General features: G+C 48.6%; 1 protein-coding gene across 2 annotated transcripts in view; it reads left to right on the forward strand.

Moving 5' to 3' along the window:
- Positions 1–6,788, forward strand: part of Cdrt4 (CMT1A duplicated region transcript 4) — a 31,815-nt gene extending 25,027 nt beyond the window's left edge. For both annotated transcript variants that reach the window (XM_037201062.1, XM_028869334.2), the window contains 2 exons: positions 5,123–5,191; positions 6,247–6,788. In XM_037201062.1, the coding sequence (XP_037056957.1) occupies positions 5,123–5,191; positions 6,247–6,701 (524 nt within the window). In that variant the 3' untranslated portion in view covers positions 6,702–6,788. The remainder of the gene's footprint in view (positions 1–5,122; positions 5,192–6,246) is intronic.
- The last annotated feature ends 5,009 nt before the right edge of the window (positions 6,789–11,797 follow it).

An 11,797-nucleotide genomic window follows, 5' to 3' on the forward strand; every position in this document is an offset into this window, starting at 1 on the left:
ATCTTTGTCACCCGCCAGTCCCACAGCCGCTCAGACCCAACCAAGTAAACACAGAGACTTATATTGCATACAAACTGTATGGCCGTGGCAGGCTTCTTGCTAACTTTTCTTATATCTTAAAGTAACCCATTTCTAGAAATCTATACCTTGCCACGTGGCTCGTGGCTTACCAGCATCTTCACATGCTTCTTGTGCTGGCAGCATCTGGCCGTCAGTCCTTCTGCCTTCCTGTCCTTTTATTTCTCCTCTCTGTTAGTCCCGCCTATCCTTCCTGCCTAGCCACAGCCGATCAGGTTTTATTTATTGATCAATCAGAACAACTTGACATACAGACCATCCCCCAGCACAGCCAAGTGCAGACCATCTCAAACACCTGCACTCAGGCCCATGGTCCTAATCATCCTCTATACGGACCTGCTGGGTAACGCCACAAAGAACCCAAGAAGGGCTCCCACAGGACATACAGATCATCCCACAGCAACCCACCCCCATACTTTCCTCCAGGCCAGTTAGATCTAGGCCGTTCCTCCGTTGAGGTTCTCCTCACAGATGTCTCTAGGCTGTGTCAAGTTTACAGTCAAAGCTAGCTCTCTTAAAGTGTTTTAGTTAATAAGTAATACACGCACATGTATTATTTGTGCCTAACAATGGGGGTTCGATGGCATATGTAGCTAGAGTTTTCCTGCCTGGCCCACAGTCAGGACAAATCTTTGTCACCTGCCAGTCCCACAGCCACTCAGACCCAACCAAGTAAACACAGCGACTTATATTGCTTACAAACTGTATGGCCGTGGCAGGCTTCTTGCTAACTGTTCTTATAGCTTAAATTAATCCATTTCTATAAATCTATACCTTGCCACGTGGCTGGTGGCTTACCGGCGTCTTCACATACTGCTGGTCATGGCGGTGGCTGGCAGTGTCTCTGACTCAGTCTTCCACTTCCCAGAATTCTTCTCTTCCTTGTCCCGCCTATACTTCCTCCTGCCTGGCCACTGGCCAATCAGTGTTTTATTTACTAACCAATCAGAGCAACACATTTGCCATACAGAACATCCCACAGCAGGCATATTTCAATACAACTATATAATAGTGCACTGATCAAATCCAGCCTCCCTTTACCCACCTTCCTCAAGGCCTTTGCCCTTCTGGGAAGCTTTAATTCCTGCTCTGCCTCTCATCCAGGCAAACCCCAAGGTTGGGAATGAGAGTCGGCACCATAGTTTTAAAGATCTGCAGTACTCCCAATGTGCAGAAAATCTGAATTGTGCTGCTTTAGAAGCATTTCACTATCCAGACACCTCAAGACAACTAGATCTCCTTGTGTTGGCTAGTCTTAGGTCAATTTGATACCGCTATAGTCATCGGAGAGGAGGGAACCTCAGTTGAGAAGATGTCTCCATAAGACCCAGCTGTAAGGCATTTTCTTAGTGGCTGATGGGGAACAGCCCAGCTCATTGTGGGTGGTTCCATCCCTAGGCTGATGTCCTGGGTTCTATAAGAAAGCAGGCTGAGCAAGCCATGGGGAACAGCACTCCTCCATGGCCTCTGCATCAGCTCCTGCCTCCAGGTCCCTGCCCTGTTTGGGTTCCTGTCCTGACTTCCTTCAACAATGACCAGTGATATGGAAGTGTAAACCAAATCAACCCTTTTCTCCCCAACTTGCTTTTTGGTCATGGTGTCTCATCACAGTGATAGAAACCCTAATGAAGACACTCCCTCAGAGAAGCAGGGCAGCAATTCAACGATGTCTCATTTCATTAGTAACAACAGAGGCCCTAACAATTTAAGGAACACAATCCCTGCCACCGTTACGCCACATTCCAGGACAGCGTCACTCCTTTGAGTCTGAACTCAGCATCTCAGACTAGATTCTAAAAGTGTTGCGGTGAGAAATTGATCGGGGACTGGGGGGCGCTCGCCTTGGACACCCAGTTGCTTGAACATGGACCTTGGTGTCTGTGGGAGAAACAAGCTGCTTCAGCGAGGCCTCCCACCCCTCCCATCAATGCTGTTTCTGTCTGGGGACTGTGGCTTTGCATTGCATTTACAGGAAGACAAAATAGAACCTTTTGTGCTGGACTGGAAGGAGACCGTGAAAGGCCACCGCTTGTCTTCAGACTTATGTCAACTATTTATCTCTTGTTGTTTTCAACAAGTCCTCCCCATGCATTTTGAGACTGTCTCAATCACTGGTTTTCTCCAGTGTTCCCAGTCCCTGTTGCAGCAGGTATGAGAAAAACCTGCCGCCCTCTGTGCTGTGGCACAGAAGCCCGGTGAGACAGTGTGAGGCACTGGGTGACACAGCACAGTAGTGCTAGGAACCAGGCTCCATGGTTGCTCCAGATTCATTAATCAGAAATTTAGAAGCAAGGGTGAAAGGAATTATTCCCAGTCTCCTAAATATCACCATCTCCAAATGTGTTTCCACCATCAGGCACTGTGTGTGGGGGCACAAATTCTAATAGCTGTACAAACGTGTGCTCAGTTGAGTCTCTCTTTCACTGGAGGTGGACCGGAAGAGTTGGGGGGCCATTTGGATGCTCTCTGCTTGAGGAAACTTGGGATGGATGACTGTAAAGTTTGAGAACCTGGGGCTGGTCTTAGAAGGAAAACTAAGATGCCTTAAAGTTTACTTTAAAATTATCCCAAGTATCTCTTTCTAGGTAAGAGGACTCTCTGAGCATTATTGGTTCTGTAGCCTCGAAAAACTATATTGATATTATTTTTTAAAGTGCCTTGCCACTGAAACTCAGTGGAGAATCTTACAAGACCTGGATCTAAAAGGTTTGACAAAAACTGGCTTTTGTCTTCTCTTTCCCTGCCCCCCCCTTATTTTTAATATGAACAAATCTCCAGGATACTATCATGTGTAGGTGTTTTGAATAAAATGTTGAAATTCATGGATAATTTATTTTATGAAAACATCAGAATTTAAAGTTTCTGTTAATGACTTACTCAAATCCCATAACAGTTCCTTGACTGGGAGGACAAAAGGTGTGGAAATGTGGACCCCTCCTATGTTAGAGGTGGGTGGTCCACATGTGAGCAGGTTGGCATACCACAGCTCACTTCTGCTGCAGCTGACAGAAATGGCACCAACCGCTCATGCTGGGCACAGGGAGGTGCTCAGTGTGGTCCGTGCATCGAGAGCATCATCATCATCCTCTGGAGGTATTTGTGGAAGCAAATTCTCAGGTCCTCCAAACAGATCCACTGGATTGGAACATCTGGGGGGTAAGGCTCAGCCTCAGGCTCTGCAGGTTATTCTCGGGATTATCAGAATTGGGAAGCACTGACCCTAGGCCAAGAGTTCTCAGGCTGTGGTGCCCAGTAACACCAACGACCCCCAAGAACGCGTTAAAAATCATGTGCAGTGTGTTTTCACGGGTCTTTGGCGGGTGAGGGCTGAAAGGCTCCATGACCCTTCCCCAGACTTAAGGGCCACAGAGATGGAAAATCTGAGTAACAAATAATGAATTCACGGGGCAGAGGAGTGGTGCCTCAGCCAGTAACCTGCCAGCCATGCCAGTGTGAGGACCTGGATTTGATCTGCAGCCTCTGCTTGCTTGGGCAAGCTCTCCAGGTAGATGGACTAGTGAGGCTGAGAATCACTGACCATGGTGCCCACCAAGTCCTCCATCTTCGTGAGCACACAGAACATTAAGGCTTTCTGATTTCTGCCCCTCCTTAGGGACCCCCTAGGTGTCTCTTGGCAGCTGCCTGACCATCTCTGCCACTTCTGTCCCAGCTGCAGACTGGGAAGTGCAAGTCAGAGGGTGGGGCCCTGCAGTACTTGTAGGAACCAGACCCGGACTCTCCAGGACTGCCCAGTGTTCAGACTGGAAAGCCAGGGGATCTGAAAGCAGGACTCCTGAAGGACAGGTCACGGCAACGTAGGGAGCTGGAGCAGGGCCACACTAACGGGGAATTGGGACTCACCCCGCTCTCCCGGAAGGGACAGACCACAGGACCTAGGATCCTCAGGGTGGCTACTGATCACTTGTCAGGTCAGCTTTAGGAGGCCCTGGCTTTCACATTTTCCCAAAGCCATTTGGACCTGTGATAGAAAGAAAACTCTTAACAGTGAGAGAGAACGGGAGCAGAAGAACACAGGAAGAGTCAGGGTATGGGGAGAGGGAGTCTGCTGTTGAGCTGGTAGAAAACACAACATACTTAGCAGACGCCATGGCTGCTGCTTACTCTGCTTCTGCCATGGTCATGTGAAGATCTTTGCATTTGCTTCCAGGATACAAGGAAGGGCTGGGGAGGAGGTGACATCCAAGGCCATACTTGGAGCTTCCATAGGTCTTACTTGGTAAAAGGCGATGTCAGGTGAGTTCTTCAGGCAGTGGAATACATGGCACATTCTTTGTTGATAGATCTGTTCCCAGACAAACTCCAGCTGCTCAATGTCCCCCAAGGAGCATGGGAATAGCTGTGTGCAGTAGTTCCTGTTCCCCAGGGGGATGTGTCCCAAGACACCTATGAGTGCCTGAAACAGTGTATAGCAATAAACTCCATATCTTCTATGTATGAGTACCCATGATGAGGTTTATAAATTAGGCTCACTGAAACTAGTAATAATAGCTAGTAATAAAATAGGAAATTATAATGATATATTACAAAAACTGATGAATTATTTTTTCCTGGACATTTCTGCTTAATATTTTCAAGTATTGGAGAGTAACATGGGGCTGGGAACTATTTTTCTTGACTGCCACCCATTATCACGCTTGTTTGTCTTTCCTTCTGAACTCAGGTTAGAGATGGCAAGATAAATTTGTTTAATTCTTCTGCCTCCCAAACTCCCACTGAAATGACCTAAGGCTATAAAACCAGGGAAAATGGGGCAGGGGAGGTGCTTGTCATTTCTGGTACCCAGAGTACGGCCAATATTCTAGAAGGAAGGCCTGTCCTGCCCAGGACTCGGTATCTGCTAAGGAACTAGCAAACAGGCAGGTAGAATTCTCGTCAACGTGCCCACCCACGGGGGTCTCAAACATCAGCACTTCTGGACAGCCGGACAGCAGGCACAGGGAGGCACGTGTGACCGTTGAGTTCAGAGCCACCGTCAGGACGCTGTACTAACTTACAAGCCTCAGTTCTGTCCTTTGTCAAATAGGGAGAACGTCTACATCACAAGACGCAGTAAGGATGGGAAACAGTACGCGTCCAGAGACACAGCCGGAAGGTAACTGGTCCAGAGACACAGCTGCTAAGGGTTGGATGCAAGTCATTGCCAACCTGCAAGGAAGCCTTCGGAAAGTGGTCTCATTCTAATCAGGCAATGCCTCTAATGAGGCAACCAGAGTTCTGAAAGGGTGAGACACTTGTTCAAGGTTCATGCTGATTCAGGTGGAGTAGGCTGATGCTCCAAGTCCTGAACCTAATTTGCTATTGTTTCTATGTGTCCCCCACCCCTCGCCCCCTCGTGCCGGCTTCTTTTGGCAATTTCTCATGTACCTCAGGCACTTGTTTCTACTAAGTTTGGGGGGGGGGCTTATAGGCCTAAGCTGCCACACCCGACTAACACTGCTCTTTTCAGCAGCGCTGGGTCTCAAACATTTTACACAACACAGTGTAATAACCACTCATACAGCATTGACTGTGCTAGCATTTTGTTTTCTAGAGGTAATTTCAAAGCACAAGGACGACTACTCAGGTTTTATGCAAATACTGCATCGTGGTTTTCCTACTGAAAAAAAAAATTGTCTGTGTAGCTCATTCTGTCCTCAAACTTGTGACCCACCTGCCTCAGCCTCCTGAGTGTTGATTTCACAGGTACGCATCTCCATGTCCAGCACACAGCATTTTTAAATAAGGAGCTTAAACACATTACAGAGGTCGGTAACCGTGGGGGGGCTCTGGAATGAACCTCCTGTGAACACTCAGGGATCATTCTAGGACAGTCCTGCAACAGCTTTCTAAGCAGACATTTAGTTGAGGACAATAGAATTTGGGGCTCAAACCCACACTTAGATTAAAAACACTTGAAAGTGAGCCTGGCTCAACCCAAGTCTCTCATTAGTAGCATTCTGCTGTGCTTTAATTGATAGTCTGTAGAGTATCATTCGGTTTATTATCTTTGGATTGAGTTTTATTCCCACTAGATAAATGGGGTAGGGGGTGGGGGTGGGTGTGGGTGGAGGGGAGACTTCAAACTGTGGTCCCAGACCCCGGGAGTTCTTTGATGAAGTGAATTACTGAGCGTGCAAGTGTTTCTAGACCACTGCATTTCTTTTCCAGTGGAACACCCAGAAAACACCGAACTCCCTCTGACACTACTTGAAAAACACAGCCCTTGGCCCGCCTACGTCACACACACCTCCCTGGCAGTCAGGCGGCTCATTGACAAGAGCAGAGTCCGAGAGCTGGAGTGCATGCGTGCTGCTGAGGAAAACCGCAAGTCCGTGAAACAGAGCAAAACCAGCTTCATGATGCTGAAAAGGAAGAAGTCGTCCAAGTTCTCGGAACTCGTGCTGAAGGATGCCCTGTCAGGATCCAGGCTCTCCACGTGGGACCATTTCTCAGCAACAAACCTGAGTCCCATATTCTTCCCAGAACCTGAGCAACTGCAAATGGAAGCCAGAGAGGGTCCCACGTTCAACTACAACAAGATCATTTTCTCCAAGAGGCCTGCGACGAGGAAGCTCCCATATGGCTTGCTACAGGACAGCAAGGAGACAAATGCCAAAGGTTAACCAAGAGCCAGCCCTGCAGCGGTCCCCTGAGGATGTACAACAGCCACCCTCCATTTGCTACGAATTACACCACGTCTTTGAAATGTGCGCTTGTTCGTGTTTCTACACGGCTTGGCAGACAGAGACCTTATCAGAAAGTGGGCTCTGGGTGGGTAGACAACCCCAACATTGGAGTTGGTGGGGGTGGGGGTGGGGCTGCTGTAGGCCCAACTGCACGCGTTTGCCCACACCCAGACAGCAGACAGAAACCACAGCGGTGACTTGACCAGTCCATTTGATAGGCTCTTAAACCCAGTGACTAAAGGGGGCAGAAAGGTAAGAGAATCCAGCTATCAACAGGGGAAGCTCCTGTGGGGAACCAGTGCCGTCCCTGGAGTCACCGGAAGTTAGAGGCCGCAGCGGAAGAGGTGTGCAGGGAAGCTCAGATTTTCCCAGGTGTGTGAGGGGGTTTGGCCCAGCTTGTGTTAGGGACTCAATGCTGAGGAGAGAGCCCCTGCAGGGTGGTACCCCCACCTCTGAGAAGGGGTTCCTCTTCCCCTGGTATCACATCTGTGAGGCTGGTTCAGGGAGTGGTAGAAAACTCAAAAACTGGATTCAAATGCTGGAAGGCATTGCCACTGCCTGGCTGACAGGCAGGAAGGGATCCCAGGGGAAGCTGCCAGAGGCGGGAAGGGGACAGTGGGAACCATCAGGAAGCAGAGAGTGAGTTCTTTCCCCGCCCCCAACAATGCAGACTTCTGCTAGCGCCCTCTGTGGGCAGGGCGTGGTAGGGCATAAGGAGGAACTTGTCAGCTGATTCCCGGCCCTACCATCTCCCAGGCAGATGCAGTACAAGAGGATGATCTTTGAAACCAACAGAAAATTAGCCTCGTGACTACCAGTGGGGTTCTGATGCCCCCTGTGGCTCCCGAGGCTGGTATTGGATTGCTTTTCCCTTAGAGGGCTTACAAAAATGGTGTGTGTGTGTGTGTGTGTGTGTGTGTGTGTGTGTGTGTGTGTAGTGTGTGCTGAGAAATGGAGGATTCTCCTCCATTTAAAAAAAAAAAGATATTTTTTACTTTACTGTGTGAACATGTATAAGTGTGCCATGGTGAGTGTGCCATGGTGCTTGTGCCGTGGCACACATGGGGAGATCTGAAGACAACTTCGGGGCAGTTGGTTCTCTCTTCCCCTCATGTGAGTCTTGGAGACTGGCCTCAGGTTGTCAGACTCAGCAGCAAACATCTTCACCTACGAAGACATCTTGCTGACACTCTCTTGTACTCCCCGTTTTCTCTTGGGGAGCAGAACAGATGTGAATATGGGGGAACGATTAGGATTCAGGGGTGAGTTCCGGGCTGGACACTAGATGTCACTTGTCAGGTGACAGCTGGAAATGGCCCCACCCATGCTCTGTATTGGCTCCAAAGTAAGTAAATCCTCCTCGGTCACCAAGTCACCAAGCTTTGTCTTCAGGCGCAGACCGCCTCCTGTTTGGGTTTACCTGTTATCGTGGATGACCCTACCCATACTTTGGTGTATTTTCATGGTAGCTAGTGCCCGTCTCCTCCAGCGCCAGGTGCACAGGGTGTGAGGTACTAACATTGCAACTGCCTTGTGAAAAAGACCGGTTCTCCTTGCAACGCATTTTCTCTTGACTGTAAACGCTTGGCATCTCTCACGGGTGCAGGTTTTTAGTCTCTGGCTCCTGTGCAGGGTCTGTCTGAACACTAGTCAGTTAGAAGCTCCCAATCCAATCCTGGGGTCTTCACCCTTGGCCAGTATAAGTTCTGCCAAACCATAGCTATTTCCCTGTGAATCTCAATAAGTACAGCTTGTGTCCTGGAGACACAAAAGAATTCTTCTAAGGGGAATTTTTATCTAAAGACTGTGATGTACTGGTAATTACATCTGTAATTCAAGCACTCAGGAGACTGAGGCAGGAGAATGATGGGCTACATAGACCCCCGTCTCCAAATAAACAAGTTAAAAACAAAAAGCAACACAAAACCAAACCAAACCACACAAACCTCTTTTATCCCTTCATGGGCATTTCTGCCCGGGTCCATCTGGGAGAGCGTGGGCCACAGCGTCTCTTTAAATGTTAACAGGGGTCTGAGGTCACTGTGATTATTTCTCCTAATTCCTTTAAGGACAAAGTGATGTGGCATTTCATAGGCATTTCAGGTTCATTTTCTTTGTGTTTAATACTTTAACCATGCACTCTATAGTAGTTGATTTTTAGCTACACAATTTAGCATAATTTCATTCTCAGTCTAGTGTAACAACATAGGCATGAGCCAGGGATGTCATGCACAGCTTCTGCCCTGATGGAAAGGGCCTGAGCTTTGGGCATGCAATGTCTCACGGGGCAATTTTAAGACTGAAAAAAAAAAAATCAATTCCTTTTGAAATGGAGGACTCAGCTTAAGTCTAGGTTGGGGACACATGGGTCTGGCCACTTGCTATATTTACAGGAGAATTGGGGTTGCTGCTGGGAAAGAATTACCTCAGGGAGGAAACTGAGAAGGACTAGCTGGGTGTGTAAGCTTTGGCCACTGGGTGCAAGACAATCCTTACCCTCAGTGACTTACAGTGTGCCATGCTTTGATATGTCCACTGGTTCAGACTTTGCTGAGGGCTGTGGGGATGAGGACCAGTGAGTCCTCCTCCGAGGATGGTTTGACTAAAGTCTCAGAGGCCCTGGAGTACCAAGACCAAGAGAAGATGTCTTTAGTTTCACAGTCCACCAGAACACAGGTCCCACTGCTCTAGGTATGGCCTTGAAATCTCCAGGTCTGGGAAAGCCCAGAACATACTTGTTGGGACCAGCTTTGTTCATGCCTAGTGTTTCCAGAAATAAACATGGATCCTTTCCAGGACCCTGACATCCATCCGGAGCAGGCAGGGCATGCATGAAGTGGAATGTGGATTATTTCCACGTAACCTTATCTGCTTGTTCAAACCAAGGAATCCCGGAGTATCTCAGGTTACTCTGAGCAAGCAAATGGCAATCTTGAAGAAGGAACTGGCTTTCTCTGATGTTGCACAAACTATAGCCTCCTCTCATTTAAAAACTAGGTTTTTTTTTTTTTGGTTTTTTTTTTTTTGTTTTTGTTTTTGTTTTTTGCTTAGCAGAATTTCTGCTGTAATGGGTGTGCTTGCTTTTGCAGTCTGTGTCGAGCCAGAATGTGTACTTTGTCAGCCGTCTGTGTTGCTGGTAACTAAGGCCACATTCTGACACATTTCATTCAGCCGTTTTACACAGATTCCTTGGCTTCCTGGGTACAAAGTGATATTTACCGTTTGGGAATTCCAAACGGGTATCAGACAGTTGCTGTTTAACCTCTGTGGCCCAGCCGAGCCTCTGGTCAGTTTCGCTTTGGACACCAAGCAGTTCTGCGTTCTGGAGCTTCCTTAGCAGGGGGCCGGGGACTCATCTTGATGGAGATTAGGCCTGCTTCACTGATAAGAGGCTGCAGGAATCTTCAGGGCAACTTCCAGAGCAGAGGTCCTGGTTATGGGTGTGGCAAAGCAGACATTTGGGGGTCACCTGAGATCTCTCTAACTGGAATGGGAGGTAGAGGCAGGACCTAAGCAGACACGATATATATGTTATGCGGCATGCTCAGCATGCCTACTCTTCTTTTGTGGTCCAGTGTCCTTATGCAGGAGGGGTAACTATCATACAGTTTTGTAGCTTCCCTCTTTAGGATACGGAGAATATAACAGGCAGAACATAACTCAAGGCAAATGATTTCTGGGCCTTGCCAGGGCTCTTTCAAGGGATCTAAGCAGTCATGGGAAGTAGAGGACCCAGCATAAGATAGAGACCAGGTCCCTGCACTGGAATCCCAATCAGCTACTGACCATGCATCTGTGGAGATAAAGAACAAGGCTTACGTGCCCCAGCACTCCAGCCACTCCCTCTGTGTGCCGGCAGCAGCAGTAAAAAGATTATAAAATGTTTTGTAAGCTGTGTCCAAGCAAACAGGTCCATCCACACCACACGGTTCTTTTAGGCTTTAACTCATGTTTCCCCCCACCCCCACGCCCCGTGTATGTACAGACCAAAGGGCACATTTTTAGAGGCCCCAAGTTATCTGTGGCAGATAGAGCATAGACTGAGAAAGCCACAGAAAGGGTGTTGGGGAAGGGAAGTAAACAGAAACCTGATTGGAGCTCAAAGCTGAGTTTCTGTTTGTTGAAAAAATCTCTTCCTACCTCCTACTCCTCCCTGGCCCATATCCCTTATCTGGGACCCAGGGCCTCAGTCAACTTCTTGGAAATCACAGGGTGACATTACTACACCTGTAGGGCATAGCTGGGTTCTTGGGAAGAGCCAGGAGGCAGTACAGGGCACCTGCATTACCGTGACCTCACGGGGCCCTGACGCTTGGCGCACATTGGTAGGATTCCTGGCAGTGCACTGCAAGCATGGAACAAGAGAAAAAGTTAAGTGTGAAGTTATGTCCCTTCTGGTAAAGGCCACAGAAGGAAGGTACACGTGGAATTACATCACCCCATATTCTATGCCACCCCACATTCAGGGCCTCACGCTCACCATGACTGGTTTCTCCATGCCACAGGGTGAGAAATGTAGATGTGCAGCTACCTCCTGTGGGTACACAAGCCAAGTGCACGACCTTAACTTTATATTCCAGAGGCAATAAAAATTTCTACCCCCTCCTCTGGCATTTCTAGGCAGTTCTTTCACCGAGGGCCCAGCTCAGCTTACGTAAGGCATGCATTCACTTCCTGTCTGTGTTCAGTTTTTTCAGCGACCCAGAGCAACCCATGATTTTTAGTAGATATGGGGACCCGAGAAGGCCCAGAATTTCAGACAAGTTGGGAACTTGACTCCTGGCACTGGTTCTGCACACGTGCCAAATGGGCGTACTCTTCGTAGAGAACAGTTGATTCGAGAGCCAGCTGCGGCTGGAGGGAAACCGGCCTCAGTGTGGCTGACTGTTCCCACTTTCATTGGAACCTGGCTGTATCCATTTTACGGTTCCGAATCCTGGGGCATGCGTTACCTGGGTAAGTGGGTGATGACTGAAGCAGGAGGCCTTGGCTGGCCCCCCAGCCCTTCAACACCCAGTGTGGGGTCACTTCTG

Source organism: Peromyscus leucopus, chromosome 8b, assembly GCF_004664715.2.
Source record: "Peromyscus leucopus breed LL Stock chromosome 8b, UCI_PerLeu_2.1, whole genome shotgun sequence".
In the NCBI taxonomy this organism is placed as follows: domain Eukaryota; kingdom Metazoa; phylum Chordata; class Mammalia; order Rodentia; family Cricetidae; genus Peromyscus; species Peromyscus leucopus.